Source organism: Taeniopygia guttata, chromosome 36 (assembly GCF_048771995.1).
Source record: "Taeniopygia guttata chromosome 36, bTaeGut7.mat, whole genome shotgun sequence".
NCBI classification, from domain to species: domain Eukaryota; kingdom Metazoa; phylum Chordata; class Aves; order Passeriformes; family Estrildidae; genus Taeniopygia; species Taeniopygia guttata.
In genome coordinates this window covers 1051598-1070993 of record NC_133061.1, presented here as the reverse complement: position 1 = coordinate 1070993, position 19396 = coordinate 1051598, and the positions used below count along the sequence as shown (strand labels likewise).

Here is a 19396-nt window from a genome sequence, read left to right as displayed (position 1 = left end):
ATAATGGGAAAAAAACACAGGAAAATCCGGGAAAATAACAAGGAAAATTCCCAAAAATTACAGGAAAAATCACCGGGAAATTCGGGGAAAATTTCAGAAAATCCTGAAAAAAAAGTGGAGAAAATTTGGGAAAATATTGGAAAAAAAACCCCAGGAAAATTCGGGAAGATAACCAGGAAAATTACCAAAAATAACCGGAAAAATCAGCGGGAAATTCAGGAAAATGACCGGGAAATTTGGGAAAAATTCACCGGGAAATTCTGGGAAAATAACTGAGAAATTTGGGGAAAATAACCATGAAATTCAGGGAAAATCACTGGAGAAATAAATGGGAAAATCACCGGGAAATTCGGGGAAAATTTCAGAAAATACTGGAAAAAATGGAGAAAATTTGGGGAAATTTGGGAAAAACCCCAGGAAAATCCAGGGAAATAATGGGGAATTTCAGGAAATAACCAGGAAAATTCCCAAAAATTACAGGAAAAATCACCGGGAAAATTCCCAAAAATTACAGGAAAAATCACCGGGAAATTTGGGAAAAAAATCACTGGGAAAATTTGGGAAAATAACGGAGAAATTTGGGGGAAATAACCGGGAAATTCGGGGAAAATTTCAGAAAATAATGGAAAAAAATGGAGAAAATTTGGGGAAATAATGGGAAAAAATGAGGAAAATCTGGGAAAATAATCAGGAAAATTTCCAAAAATTACAGGAAAATCACCCAGAAAATCGGGGAAAATTTCAGAAAATCCTGAAAAAAAAATGGAGAAAATTTGGGAAAATTTTGGAAAAAAACACAGGAAAATCTGGGGAAATAATGGGGAATTTTGGGAAATAACTAGGAAAATTACCAAAAATTACAGGAAAAATCACTGGGAAATTTGGGAAAAAAAATCACTGGGAAATTTTGGGATAATTTGGGAAAGTAACTGAGAAATTCGGGGAAAATAACCGGGAAATTCAGGGAAAATCACTGGAGAAATAAATGGGAAAATAACCGGGAAATTTGGGTAAATAATTGGGAAATTTGGGAAAATAACTGGGAAAATAGCCAAGAAAAGAACTGAGAAAATAACCAGGAAATTTATGGGAAATTTCAGAAAATCCTGAAAAAAATTCAAGAAAATTAAAAAGAATAGTCTCAGAAAATTTGGGAAAATTTTGGAAAAAACAACCAGGGAAATCCAGGAAAAGAACTGGGGGATTTTGGGAAATAACCAGGAAAATTCCCAAAAATTACAGGAAAAATCACCGGGAAATTCGGGGAAAATTTCAGAAAATACTGGAAAAAAAATGGAGAAAATTTGGGAAAATTTTGGAAAAAACCAACCAGGGAAATCCAGGAAAGTTTTGTGAGAAATTTTGGGGTAAAATTAAAAAATTTTGTGGTGAAAAGTTGGGTGGGAAAATTGGGAATTCCGTGGGAATTTTGGGGGTTAAAAAATGGAATTTTGGCGTAAAATTACAATTTTTGTGGGAAATCGATGCGATTTTTTGGGTTAAAATTGTGAATTTTCTGGTAAATTGGAAATTTATGTATAAAATATGCAAATGAGATGCAAATTGTCTGTTTTCAGGCCCCAACCTGCAGGTGGCCAGGGGCACATCTTGGGGCATCTGGGGGAGATTTTGTGGGAAATTTTGTGAGAAAATTTGGGGATAAATTTGCAAATTTTGGTGAAAAATTTTGGGGTAAAATTGTGAATTATGAGCGAAATTTTGGGATACAATTGGGTGGGAAAATTGGGAATTTTGTGAGAAATTTGGGGATTTTTGGGTTAAAATTGTGAAATTTTTGGGGTAAAATCATTAAATCTGAGGGTAAATTTGTGAATTTTGTGAGAAATTTGGGGGTAAAATTGGGCGGGAAAATTCGGGTTTTGATGGGAAATTTTGGGGTAAAATGGGGAAATTTTAGCGTAAAATTGTGAATTTTCTGGAAAATTTTGGGGTAAAATTGTGAATTTTCTTGGAAATTTTGGGGTAAAATTGTGAATTTTCTTGGAAATTTTGGGGTAAAATTGGGAAAATTTGTGAGAAAATTTGGGGATAAATTTGCAAATTTTGGTGAAAAATTTTGGGGTAAAATTGCGAATTATGAGCGAAATTTTGAGGTAAAATTGTGAATTATGAGCAAAATTTAGGGGTAAAATTGGGTGGGAAAATTGGGAATTTTGTGAGAAATTTTGGGGATTTTTGGGCTAAAATTGTGAATTTTGTGAGAAATTTGGCGGGAAAATTGGGTGGAAAAATTGGGAATTCGATGGGAAATTTTGGGGAAAAATGGGGACATTTTAGCATAAAATTGTGAATTTTGTGTGAAATTTTGGGGCAAAATTGTGAATTCTGTGGAAAATTTAGGGGGAAAATTGGGTGGGAAAATTGGGAATTTTGTGAAAAATTTTGGGGTAAAATTGCGAATTTTGAGCAAAATTTTGGGGTAAAATTGTGAATTTTGAGCGAAATTTTGGGGTAAAATTGTGAATTTTGTGTGAAATTTAGGGGGAAAATTGGGTGGGAAAATTGGGAATTTTGTGGGAAAATTTGTGAGAAAATTTGGGGATAAATTTGCAAATTTTTGTGAAAAATTTTGGGGTAAAATTGTGAATTATGAGTGAAATTTTGGGGTAAAATTGGGTGGGAAAATTGGGAATTTTGTGGGAAATTTTGGGGTAAAATTGGGAAAATTTGTGAGAAAATTTGGGGATAAATTTGCAAATTTTTGTGAAAAATTTTGGGGTAAAATTGTGAATTATGAGCGAAATTTGGGGGTAAAATTGGGCGGGAAAATTGGGAATTTGATGGGAAATTTTGGGGTAAAATGGGGAAATTTTGGCGTAAAATTGTGAATTTTATGGGAAATTTTGGGGTAAAATTGTGAATTTCGTGGTAAATTTTTAAATTTATGTATAATATATGCAAATGAGATGCAAATTTTCTGTTTTCAGGCCCCAACCCGCAGGTGACCAAGGGGCACATCCTGGGACATGTGGGGGAGATTTTGTGGGAAATTTGGGGTAAAATTGGGAATTTTTGTGAGAAATTTTGGGGATAAATTTCCAAATTTTTGTGAAAAATTTTGGGGTAAAATTGCAAATTTTGAGCAAAATTTTGGGGTAAAATTGTGAATTTTGTGTGAAATTTAGGGGGAAAATTGGGTGGGAAAATTGGGAATTTTGTGGGAAATTTTGGGGTAAAATTGAGATTTTTATGGGAAATTTAGTGGAAAATTCTGGATTTTTTGGGGTAAAATTGGGAAATTTTGTGAGAAATTTTGGGGTAAAATTAAAAAATTTTGTGGGAAAGTTGTGTAGGAAAATTGGGAATTTCGTGGGAATTTTGGGTGTTAAAATCATGGAATTTTGGGGTAAAATTACAATTTTTGCGGGAAATCGATGGGATTTTTTGGGGTAAAATTGTGAATTTTGTGGTAAAATTTTAAATTTATGTATAATATATGCAAATGATATGCAAATTTTCTGTTTTCAGGCCCCAACCCGCAGGTGGCCAGGGGCACATCTTGGGACATCTGGGGGAGATTTTGTGAGAAATTTTGGGGTAAAATTGGGAAAATTTGTGAGAAAATTTGGGGATAAATTTGCAAATTTTTGTGAAAAATTTTGGGGTAAAATTGTGAATTATGAGCGAAATTTTGGGGTAAAATTGTGAATTTTGAGCTAAATTTTGGGGTAAAATTGTGAATTTTGTGTGAAATTTAGGAGGTAAATTGGGTGGGAAAATTGGGAATTTTGTGGGAAATTTTGGGGTAAAATTGAGATTTTTATGGGAAATTCAGTGGAAAATTCTGGATTTTTTGGGGTAAAAATGTAAATTCTGTATGAAATTTTTGGTATTTTTGTCTAGAATATGTAAATGAGATGCAAATTAGCTCCAGGCAGGCCCAATCCCGCATGTGGTCAAGGGCACATCCCAGGGCATGTGGGGGAGATTTTGTGGGAAATTTTGGGGTAAAATTGGGAATTTTTGTGAGAAATTTTGGGGTAAAATTGGGTGGGAAAATTGGGAATTCCGTGGAAATTTTGTGGGTTAAAATCATGAAATTTTGGCGTAAAATTGCCGTTTTTGTGGGAAATCGATGGGATTTTTTGGGGTAAAATTTTGAATTTCGTGGTAAATTTTTAAATTTATGTATAATATATGCAAATGAGATGCAAATTTTCTGTTTTTAGGTCCTAACCCGCAGGTGGCGAAGGGGACGCACGTCCTGGTGCCGCTCGGGGGCTCCTCCCCCACCGGTTGGTCGGCTGAGGTGGACGAGGGCGTGGCCGAGCCAATAGGGGGCGGGGCCAATTCTGGCCACGCCCTGTGGGTGGGGCTTACGGCCCCGCCCACGGCTCCCATTGGTCGGTACCGGCTGAGCGCCCGGACCAGGACCGAGGCCGGGGAATTCGCGGCGCCCTTCGAGCCCGACAACGACCTCGTGCTGCTCTTCAACCCCTGGTGCCAAGGTGGGTTTTGGGGGGAAAAAGGGGGATTTTGGGGAAAAATAATGGGGGAAATATGGGGGAAAATATGGGGGAAAAAATGGGGAAAAATCAGGCAAAAATGGGAATATAATGGGGGAAATATGGTGAAAAAATGGGGGAAAAATGGAGAAAAATTGGGGGGAAAATGGGGAAATAATGGGGAAAATAAGGGGAAAATGCAGGAAAAATTGGGGGAAAAAATGGGGAAAATGTGGGGAAAAATGTGGAAATAATGGGGGGAAATATGGGGGAAAATGGGGGGGAAATGGGGAAATAATGGGGGAAGATAAAGAAAAAATGGGGAAAAAATTGGGGAAAAATCAGGCAAAAAATGGGAAAATAATGGGAAAAATGGGGGGAAAATGGGGTAATAATGGAGAAAAATTGGGGGAAAAATGGGGAAATAATGGGGGAAATATGGGGAAAAATGGGGGGAAAATGGGGTAATAATGGAGAAAAATTGGGGGAAAAATGGGGAAATAATGGGGGAAAATAAATTTAAAAATGGGGAAAATATTGGGGAAAAATCAGGCAAAGATGGGAAAATAATGGGGAAAATGCAGGAAAAATATGGGAAAAAATGGGGTAAAAATGGGGAAAATGTGGGGAAAATGGGGAAATAATGGGGAAAGTAAATTTAAAAATGGGAAAAAAATTGGGGAAAAATCAGACAAAAATGGGAAAATAATGGGGAAAATGCAGGAAAAATATGGGGGAAATGGGGTAAAAATGGAGAAAAATCAGGGGAAAAATGGGGAAAAAATTGAGGAAAAATGGGGAAATTGTGGGGGAAAAAAGTGGAAATAATGGGGGAAAAATGGAGGAAAATATGGGGAAAATGCGGGGAAAAAATTAGAAATAACGGGGGAAATATGGGGAAAAATGGGGGGGAAATGGGGAAATAATGGAGATAAACAAAAAAAAAGGGAAAAAATTGGGGAAAAATCAGGCAAAAAATGGGAAAATAATGGGAAAAATGGTGGGAAATTGGGGAAAAATGGGGGAAAAAATACAGGAAAAATATGGAAAAAAATGGGGTAAAAATGGAGAAAAATTGGGGGGAAATGGGGTAAAATGGGGAAATAATGGGGAAAATATGGGGAAAATATGGGGTGAAATTGGGGGAAATAATGGGGAAAATAAGGGAAAAATGGGGAAAATGTGGGGGAAAAATGGGAAATGGGGAAATAATGGGGGAAAATAAATTAAAAAATGGGGTTAAAATGGGGAAAAATTGGGGAGAAATCAGGCGAAAAATGGGAAATAATGGGGGAAAATGGGGGAAATTGGGGGAAAAATGGGGAAAATAAAAGAAACAAATGCAGGGAAAAATGGGGTAAAAATGGAGAAAAATTGGGGGGAAATGGGGGAAAATGGGGAAATAATGGGGAAAACAAGGGGAAAATATGGGGTGAAATCTGGGAAAATAATGGGAAAATAAGGGGAAAATGGGGAAAATGTGGGGAAAAGAAGGAAAAAAATGGGGGAAAATTGGAGGAAATAAGGGAAAAATGTGGGGAAAAAATCAGGGAAATAATGGGGAAAATATAGAAAAAATGGGGCAAAAATGGGGTAAAATTGAGGGAAATGGGAAGAATAATGGGGGAAATAAGGGTAAAAATGGGGGGGGGAAACGGAAAAAAAAAGAGGAAAAAATGGGGAAAACAAGGCAAAAAAATGGGGGGGAAATGGGGAAATAATGGGGGAAAATAAATTTAAAAATGGGGTTAAAATGGGGAAAAATTGGGGGGAAATCAGGCAGAAAATGGAGAAAAACTGGGAAACAATATAGAAAAATATGGAGTAAAAATGAGGGAAAATTGGGCAAAATTTTGGAAAAATTGGGGGAAAATAAGGGATAAAGAATGGGATTTTTGTGCTTTTTAACCCCTGGTGTGAGGGTGAGACTGGGGAGAAAAAAGGGGATTTTGGGCAAAAAATAACGGGGAAAATATAGGGAAGAAATGGGGAAAATAAGGGGGAAATTGGGAAAAAAATCAGGGAAGAAATGGGGGAAATGGGGGAAAAGTCAGGGGGAAAAGGGGGAAAAATATAGAAAAAAGTGGAGTAAAAATGAGGGAAAATAGGCAAAATAAAAGTGGAAAATTGAGGGGAAATAAGATAAAATTGGAGGAAAATAATGGGAAAAAGGCAGGAAAATGGGAGGGAAATGGGGAAAAATTGGTAAAAATAAAGAAAAAATGAGAGAAAGTATAGGAAAAGATGGGGTAAAAATGAGGGAAAATTGAGGGAAAATAAGGGATAAAAAATTGGATTTTTGGGGAAATAATGGGGAAAATTCGAGAAAAAATAGGGAAAAAATCAGGGAATAAATGGGGGAAATAATGGGAAAAATAGGGAAAATATAGGGAAATAATGGGGGAAAAATGAAGGGAAATAATGGGGGGAAAATGAAGGAAAATATGGGGGGAAGTGGGGAAAAATTGGGGAAAATATAGAAAAAATGGGGTAAAATGTGGGAAAAAAGGGGAAAATATGGTGGAAAATCAGGGAAAATAATGGGGAAAATAAGGGGAAAATTGGGGGAAAATTGGGGGAAAATTGGGGAAATAAGGGGGAAAATAAGTAGAAAATGGGGTAAATATGGGGGAAATTGGGGAAATATAGAAAAAATGGGGGAAAATTGGGGAGAAAATGGGAAAAAATGGGGAGAAATGGGGAAAATCAGGGGGGAAAACTTGGATTTTTGTGCTCTTCAACCCCTGGTGTGAGGGTGATATTGGGGAGAAAAATGGGATTTTTGGGGAAATTGGGTAAAAAATAATGGGGGGGAGATCTGGGAAAATATGGGGAAAAAATTGGGGAAAAATCAGAGAAGAAATGGGGAAAATAATGGGAAAAAGGAGGGGAAAATGGGGAAAAATTGGGTAAATTGGGGGGGAAATTGGGGAAAATAAGGGGAAAATAATGGTGAAAATGGAGGGGGGGATGGGGAAAAATGGGGGGGGAAATTGGGGGAAAATGGGGAAGAAATGGGGAAAAAAAAGGGGGAAAGTCAGGGGGAAATAAGGGAAAAAATGGGGAAAAAATGGGGGGAAATTGGGGGGAAAATGGGGAAAAATGGGGGAAATAAGGGAAAAAATGGGGGAAAAAATGGGGGGAAATTGGGGGGAAAATGGGGAAGAAATGGGGAAAAAATGGGGGAAAGTCGGGGAAAATAAGGGAATAAATTGGGGAAAATTGGGGAAAAATTGGGGGAAATAACGGAAAAATGGGGGAAAAATTGGGGGAAAGAAGGGAAAAATATGGGGGGAAATTGGGGAAAAATAAGGGGAAAATGGAGAAAAAAAGGGAAAAAATGGAGGAAAAATGGAGGAAAAATGGAGAAAAAATGGAGGAAAAAGGGAAAAAATGGAGGAAAAATGGAGGAAAAAAGGAAAAAAATGGAGGAAAAATGGAGGAAAAATAAGGGAAAAATGGAGGAAAAATGGGGGAAAAATAAGGGAAAAATGGAGGAAAAATGGGAAAAAGGGAAAAAATGGAGGAAAAATGGATGAAAAAAGGGAAAAAATTGAGGAAAAATGGAGGAAAAAAGGAGAAAAATGGAGAAAAAAATGGAGGAAAAATGGAGAAAAAAATGGAGGAAAAATGGGGGAAAAAAGGGAAAAAATGGAGGAAAAATGGAGGAAAAAAGGGAAAAAATGGAGGAAAAATGGAGGAAAAAAGGAGAAAAATGGAGAAAAAATGGAGGAAAAATAAAGGAAAAATGGAGGAAAAATGGGGGAAAAAAGGGAAAAAATGGAGGAAAAATGGAGGAAAAAACGGAAAAAATGGAGGAAAAATGGGGGATAAAAGGGAAAAGATGGAGGAAAAAAGGGAAAATTGGAGGAAAAATGGGGGAAAAATAAGGGAAAAATGGAGGAAAAATGGGGGAAAAAAGGGAAAAAATGGAGGAAAAATGGAGGAAAAATAAGGGAAAAATGGAGGAAAAATGGGGGAAAAATGGGGGAAAAAAGGGAAAAAATGGAGGAAAAATGGAGGAAAAATAAGGGAAAAATGGAGGAAAAAAGGGGGAAAAAAGGGAAAAAATGAAGGAAAAAAGGAGAAAAATGGAGAAAAAATGGAGGAAAGATAAGGGAAAAATGGAGGAAAAATGGAGAAAAAATAAGGGGAAAATGGGGGAAAAATGGAGGAAAAATAAGGGAAAAATGGAGGAAAAATGGGGGAAAAAAGGGAAAAAATGGAGGAAAAATGGAGGAAAAAAGGGAAAAAAAGGAGGAAAAATGGGGGAAAAAAGGGAAAAAATGGAGGAAAAATTGAGGAAAAAAGGGAAAAAATGGGCAAAAATTTTGGCAAAAAAGGGGGGGAACTAAAAAAGAGGGGAAATGGGATAAAAAGGATAAGAATGTTCAAAAAAGTGAATTTTGTGGCAGAGGACTCGGTGTACATGGAGCAGACGAGCGACCTGAGCGAGTACGTCCTCAACGAGAGCGGCCGCATCTTCTACGGCACCGAGGAGCAGATCGCCGAGCGCGCCTGGAACTACGGCCAGGTGGGCTGGGAGGGCAGGAAAATGGGAAAAAAACAGCACAAAAAATGCTCAAAATAGCCCCAAAATATCCCCCAAATATCACCAAAATATCCCCAAAATATCGCCCAGAATTCACAAAAAAATCCCACAAATATTGCCCAAATATCCCCCAAAAATCCAAAATATCAGCCCAAAAATCAGCCTAAAATATCCCCCAAAATATGCTCCAAATATCCCCCAAAATATGCTCTAAATATCACCAAAATATCGCCCAAAATTCTCAAGAAAAAATCCCAAAAAAATCCCACAAATATCGCCCAAATATCACCCAAATATCTCCAAAAAATCCCCCAAAATATCCCCAAAATATCCCCCAAAATTCACAAAAAAATCCCCAAAAAATCCCACAAATATCGCCCAAATATCCCCCAAAATATCCCCCAAATATTCCCCCAAATATCCCCCAAACACCACCCAGAGCCTACAGAAATATCACCCAAAATAGCCCCAAAATATTCCCCAAAATATTCCCCAAATATCACCAAAATATCCCCAAAATATCCCCCAGAATTCACAAAAAAATCCCCAAATAATCCCACAAATATCGCCCAAATATCCCCCAAAAATCCAAAATATCAGCCCAAAAATCAGCCCAAAAATCAGCCCAATATCCCCTAAATATCCCCCAAAATATTCTCCAAATATCCCCAAAATAGCCCCCAAATACTCCCCAAAATTTTCCCCAAATATCACAAAAAAAATCACCCAAAATGTCCCCAAAATATCGCCCAGAATTCACCAAAAAATCCCAAAACAATCCCACAAATATCGCCCAAATATCCCCCAAAAAATCACCCAAAAATCCAAAATATCAGCCCAAAAATCAGCCTAAAATATCCCCCAAATATCCCCAAAATATCCTCCAAATATCCCCCAAATATCACCAAAATATCCTTCAAATATCCCCCAAAATATTCCCCAAATATCACCCAGAGTCTACAAAAAAAAAAATCACCCAAAATAGCCCCAAAATAGCCCCAAAATATCCCCCAGAATTCACAAAAAAATCCCAAAATAATCCCACAAATATCGCCCAAATATCCCCCAAAAATCCAAAATATCAGCCCAAAAATCAGCCTAAAATATCCCCCAAATATCCCCAAAATATCCTCCAAATAGCCCCCAAATAGCCCCCAAAATATCGTCCAAATATCCCTAAAATAGCCCCAAAATATTCCCAAAATACTCCCCAAAAACTCCCCCAAAATATCCCCAAAATAGCCCCAAAATATTCCCCAAAATATTCCCAAAATATCCCCCAGAATTCACAAAAAAATCCCAAAAAAATCACACAAATATGGCCCAAATATCACCCAAAAAATCCCCCAAAAATCCAAAATATCAGCCCAAAAATCAGCCCAAAATATTCCCCAAATATCCCCAAAATATCCTCCAAATATCCCCCAAAATATCCCCCAAAATATCCCCCAAATATCCCCCAGAATTCACAAAAAAATCCCAAAAAAATCCCACAAATATCACCCGAATAGCCCTAAAAAATCCTCCAAAAATCCAAAATATCAGCCCAAAAATCAACCCAAAATATCCCCAAAACATCCCCCAAAAATCCAAAAAATACCCACAACAGTCTCCAAAAATCACCAATAAATACCCCTAAAAATGCCCAAAATCAGCCAAAAATATCTTTTCAAATATTCCCCAAAATATCCCCAAAATCCCCCAAAATTTCCCAAATTTTCCAAAAATCCCCAAAATCCCTCCAGAATTCCCAAAAATATCCAAAAATTCCCTAAAAATTCCCCAAAATTTCCCAAGACTTACCCCAAAATTTCCCAAAATTTCCCCAAATAATCCCCAAAATTCCTAGAAATTTCCAAAATTTGTAAAAATTCCAAAAAATTCCCAGAGAATTCCCAAAAAATCCCCAAAATTTCACCAAAAATGCCCAACAATTAAAAAAAAATGCCCAAAAATTCCCCAAAAATCCCCAAAATTCCTAAAAATTTCCAAAAATTCCCAAAGAATACCCAAAAAATCCTCAAAATTCCCTAAAAATGCCCAAAAGTCCCAAAAAAATCCCAAAAATCCCCCAAAATTCCCCAAAATTTGTTGAAAATCCCTGTTTGGAGCCGCCATTTTGGCCGTTTTTTCCCGGGTTTTTTCGGGGATTTTTCGGGTGAAATCCCCCAAAATCCCCCCAAATTTTCCAAAATTCCCAAAATTTTCGAAAAATCCCCCAAATTCCTAAAACTTTCCAAAAATTCCCAAAGAATTCCCAAAAAACCCCAAAGTTCCACAAAAAATCCCCAAAAATCCTCCAAATTTATTAAAATTTCCAAAAATTCCCGAAGAATTCCCAAAAAATCCACAAAATTCCCTCAAAATGCCCAAAATTCCTAAAAATTCCCTAAGAATTCCCAAAAATCCCCAAAGTTCCTAAAAATTTTTAAAAATTCCTAAAGAATTCCCAAAAAACCCAAGAGTTCCCTAAAGATTCCCGAAAAATCCCCAAAATTCCTAAAAATTTCCAAAGATTTCCAAAGAATTCCCAAAAAATCCTCAAAATTCCCCAAAAATGCCCAAAATTCCGAAAAAATCCCAAAAAAATCCCAAAAATCCCCAAAATTCCCCAAAATTTGTTGAAAATCTCCGTTCGCCGCCATTTTGGCCGTTTTTTCCTGGGTTTTTTCCGGGATTTTTCGGGGGAAATCCCCCAAAATCCCCCAAAATTCCCAAATTTCCGCCAAAAATCCCAGAATTTTCCCCCAAATCCCTAAAATTTCCCGAAAATCCCAGGAATTTTCCTCAAAATTTCCCTAAATTACTGAATTTTCACCAAAATTTTAAAAAATCCTCAAATTTCCCACCAAATCTTCAATTTGTCTCCCAAAATTCCCCATTCCCCCAAAACCCCAGAATTCATCCCAAAATTCCCAAATTTTTTCCTAAAATTCCCAAAAAATTTCCCAAAAAATTCCCCAAATTTTCCAAAAATCCCCAAAATCCCTCAAGAATTCTCAAATATTTCCAAAACTTCCCTAAGAATTCCCCAAAATTTCCCAAAACTTACCCCAAAATTCGCCAAAAATCCCCAAAATTCCTAAAAATTTCCAAAATTCATAAAAATTTCCCAAAATTCCCAAAGAATTCCCCAAAACTCCCCAAAATGTCACCAAAAATGCCCCAAAAATTTTTAAAAGTCCCCCATATTCCCAAAAAATGCCCAAAATTCCTAAAATTTTCCAAAGATTTCCAAAGAATTCCCATAAAATCCTCAAAATTCCCCAAAAATGCCCAAAATTCCAAAAAAAATCCCCAAAATTCCCAAAAATTCCCCAAAATTCTCCAAAATTTGTTGAAAATCCCCGTTGGGAGCCGCCATTTTGGCCGTTTTTTTCCCGGGTTTTTTCTGGGATTTTTCAGGGGAAATCCCCCAAAATTCCCAATATTTCTCCAAAAAATCTCTCCAAAATTCCCCAAAATTCCCCCCAAAATCCCCAAAAAATCCCCAAAATCCCCAAAAATCCCCCAAATTCCCCAAGATCTGTTGACAATCCCCATTGGCAGCCGCCATTTTGTTGCCGTTCGCTGCCATTTTGGCCGTTTTTTCTCGGTTTTTTTCCGGAATTTTTCGGGGAAAATCCCCCAAAATTCCCAAAATCCCCATAATTTCCAAAAAACTCCCCAAAATTCCCAAAAATCCCCACAAAATTCCCCAAAATTTGTTGAAAACCCCCGACAGTCCCCATTGGCAGCCGCCATTTTGTTGCCGTTCGCCGCCATTTTGGCCGTTTTTTCCCCTTTTTTTTCCGGGTTTTTTTTTGGAAAATCCCCCAAAATCCCCCAAATCCCCAAAATCCCCAAAAAAATCCCCAAAATCCCCCAAAATATCCCCAAAAATCCCCCCAAAAAAATCCCCAAAATTTGTTGACAATCCCCGTTGGCAGCCGCCATTTTGTTTCCATTCGCTGCCATTTTTGCTGTTTTTTCCCGGATTTTTTCCTGAGTTTTTTGGGGGAAATCTCCCAAAATTCCCAAAAATTCCCAAAAAATCCCCCAAATTCTCAAAAATTTCCAAAGAATTCCCAAAAAATCCTCAAAATCCCCAAAAATCCCCAAAATTCCCCAAAATCTTTTTAAAACCCCCGACAATCCCCATTGGCAGCCGCCATTTTGTTGCCGTTCGCCGCCATTTTGGCTGTTTTTTCCCAGATTTTTTTGGGGGAAATCCCCCCAAATTCCCAAAATCCCCATAATTCCCAAAAAAATCCCCAAAAAATCATCAAAATTCCCCCAAAATCCCCAAAATTTCCCAAAATCTGTTAAAAATCTCCCTTAGCAGCCGCCATTTTGTTGCCGTTTGCCGCCATTTTGTCCATTTTTTCCCGGATTTTTTCCAGGATTTTTCGGGGAAAATCCCCCAAAATCCCCCTAAATTCCCAAAAATTCCCAAAAAACCCCTAAATTTCTAAAAATGTCCAAGAATTCCCAAACAAAACAGAAGTTCCCCAAAAATTCCCCAAAAAAATCCCCAAAATTCCTAAACATTTCCAAAAATTGCCAAAGAATTCCCAAAAAATCCCCAAAGTTCCCCAAAAATTCTCTAAAAATCCTCAAAATTCCCCAAAAATGCCTAAAATTCCCCCAAAAATCCCCAAATTCCCAAAAAATCCCCTGGAATTTGTTGAAAACCCCAAAAATCCCTGTTGCCAGCCGCCATTTTGTTGCCGTTCGCCGCCATTTTGGCCTTTTTTTCTCGGGTTTTTTTGGGGAAAATCCCCCAAAATCCCCAAAAATCCCCCCAAAATCCTCCAAAAATCCACAAAATTCCCCCAAATTCCCAAAAAATCCCCTGGAATTTGTTGAAAACCCCCACAAACCCCATTGGCAGCCGCCATTTTGCTGCTGTTCGCCGCCATTTTGGCCGTTTTTTCCAGGATTTTTTGGGGGGAAATCCCCCAAAATACCCCCAAATTCCCCAAATCCCCAAAATTCCCAAAAATTTCCCCAAAAAATCCTCAAAATCCCCAAAATTCCCCAAAATCTGTCGAAAACCCCCGACAATCCCCTTTGGGAGCCGCCATTTTGTTGCAGTTTGCCGCCATTTTGGCCGTTTTTTCCCGTTTATTTCGGGGATTTTTTTTGGAAAATCCCCCAAAATCCTCCAAAATTCCCAAAATCCCCAAAAATTTCAAAAAACCCCCAAATTTAAAAAAAAAACCCAAATTACTAAAAATTTCTAAAAATTTCCGAAGTATTCCCAAAAAAAATCATCAAAATTTTCTAAAAATGCCCAAGATTCCCAAAAGAATCCCAAAAATTCCCCAAAATTCCCAAAAAATCCCCAAAATTCCACAGAAATGCCAAAAATTCCAAAAAAAATCTCGAAAATACCCAAAAAATTCCTAAAAATCTCAAAAAATCCCCCAAAATTCCCAAAAAAATCCCCAAAATTCCAAAAAAAATCCCCAAAATTCCTCAAAAATTCCCCAGAATTCCCCAATTTTTCCCTGAAATCCTGGGAATTTCCCACAAATTTTAAAAAAATTTCCAAAAATTCTTCCAAAATTCCCCAGAAAATCCCCCAAATTCCCAAAAATCCCCAAAATTCCCCAAAATCTGTTAAAAATCCCCGTTGGCAGCCGCCATTTTGTTGCTGTTCGCTGCCATTTTGTTGCCATTTGCCGCCATTTTGGCCGTTTTTTCCCATTTTTTTTCCGGAATTTTTCGGGGAAAATCCCCCAAAATCCTCCAAAAATCCCCAAAATTCCCCAAAATTTGTTGAAAACCCCCACAAACCCCATTGGCAGCCACCATTTTGCTGCCGTTTTTTCCCGGGTTTTGTGGGAAATTTCCCCAAATTCCCAAATTTTCTCCCAAAATCCCTCAAAAAATTCCCCAAAATTCCCCCAAAATCCAAAAAAAACCCCAAAATCCCCAAAAATCCCCCAAATTCCCCAAAATCTGTTGACAATCCCCGTTGGCAGCCGCCATTTTGTTTCCATTCGCCGCCATTTTGGCCGTTTTTTCCCGGGTTTTTTCCGGAATTTTTCGGGGAAAATCCCCCAAAAATCCCCAAAATCCCCATAATTCCCAAAAAACTCCCTAAAATTCCCCAAAATTCCCCAAAATTTGTTGAAAATCCCCATTGTCAGCCGCCATTTTGCTGCCGTTCGCCGCCATTTTGGCCGTTTTTCCCCGTTTTTTTTCCGGAATTTTTCAGGGAAAATCCCCCAAAATCCCCCAAAATTCCCAAAAATCCCCCAAATTCCCAAAACAATCCCAAAAATTTGCCAAAAATCCCCAAAATTTGTTGACAATCCCCATTGCCAGCCGCCATTTTGCTGCCTTTCGCCGCCATTTTGTTGCTGTTTGCCGCCATTTTGGCCGTTTTTTCCCGGGTTTTTTCCGGGATGTTTCGGGGGAAATACCCCAAAATCCCCGAAAATTCCCAAATTTCCCCAAAATTCCTAAAAGTTTCCCAAAATTCCCAAAGAATCCCTCTAATTCTTAAAAATTTCCAAAAATTCCCAAAGAATTCCCAAAAAATCCCCAAAGTATCCCCAAAATTCCTAAAAATTTCCAAAAATTCCCTAAGAATTCCCAAAAAATCCTCAAAATTCCCCAAAAACAGCAAAAATTCCTAAAAAATCCCCAAAAATCCCAAAAATTTGTTAAAAATCTCCCTTAGCAGCCGCCATTTTGTTGCCATTTGCCGCCATTTTGTTGCCGTCCGCCGCCATTTTGGCCGTTTTTTCCCGTTTTTTTTCCGGGATTTTTCGGGAAAAATCCCCCAAAATCCCCCAAAACCCCCCAAAATCCCCAAAATTTCCCAAAATTCCCAATTTTCAGTTCGAGCCGGGCGTGCTGGACGCGTGCCTGTTCATCCTGGACCGGCGGGGGATGCCGCACGGCGCCCGCGGGGATCCCGTCATGGTGGCGCGCGTCGTCTCCGCCATGGTGAGAGAATTCGGGAATTACGGGAATTTCGGGAAAATTTGGGAAAATTCGGGGCTTTTGGGGGGAATAATCGGAAATTTTGGGATTTTTTGGGATTCGGGAGGAATTTTTGGGGAAAATTTGGGGAATTTTTTTGAAATTTCGGGATCTTTGGGGAAATTTGGGGGAAAATTGGGGGTTTGGGGGGAAATTTGGGAGTTTTGTGGGAAATTTTGGGGAATTTGGGAATTTTGGGGAAATTTTGGGGGTTTTTTTTTGAAATTTGGGGAATTTTTGGGGAAAAATTGGGGTTTTTGGGGGTGAAATTTGGGAGTTTTGCGGGAAAATTTGGGGAAATTGGGAAAATTTTTGGGATTTTTTTGAAATTTGGGGAATTTTGGGGAAATGTGGGGGGAAAATTGGAAGTTTTGGGAGGAAATTTGGGAGTTTTGAGGGAAATTTTGGGGAAATTGGGAATTTTGGGGATTTTTTGGAAATTTGGGGATTTTGGGGAAAATGTGGGGGAAAATTGGGGTTTTTGCGGGGGGAAATTTGGGAGTTTTGTGGGAAAATTTGGGGAAATTGGGGAATTTTGGGGAACTCTGGGGAAATTTTGGGGGATAATTTGGGGGAAATTCCAGGATTTTGGGGGAAATTTGGGGATTTTTGGGGAGAATTTGGAAATTTTGGGGGAAAATTGGGATTTTTGGGGAAACATCTGGAATTTTGGGGGAATTCGGGAATTTTTTGGGAAAATTTGGGGGAAATTTATGGAATTTTTGGGAAATTTTGGGAATTTGGGTAAAGATTGGGGAGAATCTCTGGGATTTGGGAAGAATTTTTGGGGTTTTTGGAGAAAATTTGGGAATTTCTGGGGAAATTTCCAGGATTTGGGGGAGAAATTTGGAGTTTTTTGGGGGGAATTTTGGGGAAAATTTCTGAAATTTTGGGGGGAATTCGGGATTTTTTTTGGAAAATTGGGGATTTGGGGGAATTTAGGGGAAAATTTGGGAAACTATGGGAAAATTTCTGGAATTTTGGGGGAAATTTGGGTTCTTTTTGGAAAACTGGGGATTTGGTGGAATTTTGGGGAAAATTTTGGGATTTGGGGGAAATTTCTGAAATTTTGGGGAAATTTCGGAAATTTTGGAGAAATTTCTGGAATTTTGGAGGGAGTTTGGGAATTTTTTTTTGAAAATTTGGGATGTGGGGAAATTTTGGGGAATTTTGGGGAAATTTCCGTGATTTGGGAGGGAATTTGGGACTTTTTGAGGGAAATTTGGGGGGATTTGGAGAAAAATTAAAAAATTTTGGGGGGATTTGGGAATTTTGGGAAAATTTGTGGGGAAATTTTGGATTTTTTTGGAAATTTGGGGGAAAATTTGGGAATTTTGGGGGAAATAATGGAATTTTTGGCAAAAATTTCTGGGAAATTCTGGTGATTTTGGGGAAATTAAGGAATTTAGGGAAGAATTTCAGGGATTTGGGAGGAATTTTTATCAATTTTTGGGAAAATTGTTGGAATTTTCTTAAAAATTCAAGAATTTTTGGAAAAATTGGAGATCTTGGGGGAAATTTGGGAACTTTTGGGGAAATTTCTGGGATATTCCTGGAATTTTAGGGAACTTTCCAGAATTTTGGGGAAATCTGCGGATTTTTGGGAATTTCTGAGAATTTTGGGGGAAATACAGGAATTTTTGGGGGCAATTTGGGGTTTTTGGGGAAATTTTGGATTTTTTGGGAATTTTTAGGGGAGAATTTTGGGAATTTCAGGATTTTCAGGATTTTTACTTTTTCCCAAGAATATTTTCCGGAATTTTGGCATCTTTGGGGCAGATTTTTGTGGGAATTTTCGGCCATTTTGAGGTGGAATTTCCTCAATTTTGGGCAAAAAATTTGGGATTTTTTTTGGATTTTTTGGGGGATTTTTTTGAATTTTTGGGAATTTCAGGATTTCCCCATTTCCCAGGAATAATTTTGCCAATTTTGGCATCTTTAGGACAGATTTTTCCTGGGAATTTTCGGCCATTTTGAGATGCAACTTCCGCCATTTTGAGGTGGAATTTCCCCAATTTTGAGCCAAATTTTTGGGATTTTTTTGGGGGAATTCTGGGGAATTTTGGGAATTTCAGGATTTCAACATTTCCCAAAAATATTTTCAGAAATTTTTGGCAACTTTTGAGTGGATTTTTGTGGGAATTTTCGGCCATTTTGCGATGAAACTTCCGCCATTTTGAGGTGGAATTTTCCCAATTTTGAGCCAAATTTTTCAGGAATTTTGGGGATTTTTTTGGGGAATTTTGGGGAATTTGGGGATTTTCAACATTTCAACTTTTCCCAGGAATAATTTTGCAAATTTTGGCATCTTTAGAGGGGGTTTTTGCTGGGAATTTTCGGCCATTTTGAGATGCAATTTCTGCCATTTTGAGGTGGAATTTTCCCAATTTTGGGCAAAAAATTTTGGGATTTTTTTGGGGGATTTTTTTGAATTTTTTGGAATTTCAGGATTTCAGCATTTCCCAAGAATATTTTCAGGAATTTTTGGCATCTTTGGGGCAGATTTTTGCTGGGAATTTTCGGCCATTTTGAAATGAAACTTTTCTCATTTTGGGTTGGAATTTTCCCTATTTTGGGCAGAACTTTTGGAATTTTTGTCCCAAATTTTTCAGGGATTTTTTTGAATTTTTGGGAATTTCAGGATTTCAACATTTCCCAAAAATATTTTCAGGAATTTTTTGGCATCTTTAGGGAGATTTTTGCTGAGAATTTTCGGCCATTTTGAGATGACATTTTCGCCATTTTGAGATGGATTTTCCCCCATTTTGAGCCGAATTTTTGGGGAATTTTTGGGAATTTTTTGGGGAATTTTTGGGAGGTTTGGTATTTTCATGATTTTGGCTTTTCCCAAAAATATTTTCAGGAATTTTTGGCATCTTTTGAGTGAATTTTTGCTGAGAATTTTCGGCCATTTTGAGATGCAACTTCCGCCATTTTGAGGTGGAATTTTCCCAATTTTGGGCCAAATTTTTCAGGAATTTTTGGGAATTTTTTGGGGGGAATTTTGGGGAATTTGGGGATTTTCAACATTTCACCATTTCCCAAGAATATTTTCATGAATTTTGGCATCTTTTGAGTGGATTTTTACTGTGAATTTTCAGCCATTTTGAGATGCAATTTCCGTCATTTTGAGGTGGAATTTTCTCCATTTTGGGCAAAAATTTTGGGATTTTTTTGGGGCAATTTTGGGGAATTTGGGGATTTTCAACATTTCAACTTTTCCCAGGAATAATTTTGCCAATTTTGGCATCCTTAGGGGGGATTTTTGTTGGGAATTTTCGGCCATTTTGAGATGCAACTTCTGCCATTTTGAGGTGGAATTTTCTCAATTTTGGGCAAAAATTTTGGGATTTTTTGGGGATTTTTTTGGGGATTTTTTTTAATTTTTGGGAATTTTGGG

The 19396-nt window shown here is 37.7% G+C and overlaps 1 protein-coding gene across 1 annotated transcript in view; it reads left to right on the top strand.

Annotated features, from left to right (window-relative positions):
• TGM1 (transglutaminase 1) overlaps positions 1-19396 on the top strand; it is a 57841-nt gene that overhangs the window by 13482 nt on the left and 24963 nt on the right. Inside the window, exons 4-6 of the mRNA XM_041712854.2 lie at positions 4191-4469; positions 8882-9000; positions 15853-15960. Coding sequence (XP_041568788.2) covers positions 4191-4469; positions 8882-9000; positions 15853-15960 — 506 coding nt within the window. The remainder of the gene's footprint in view (positions 1-4190; positions 4470-8881; positions 9001-15852; positions 15961-19396) is intronic.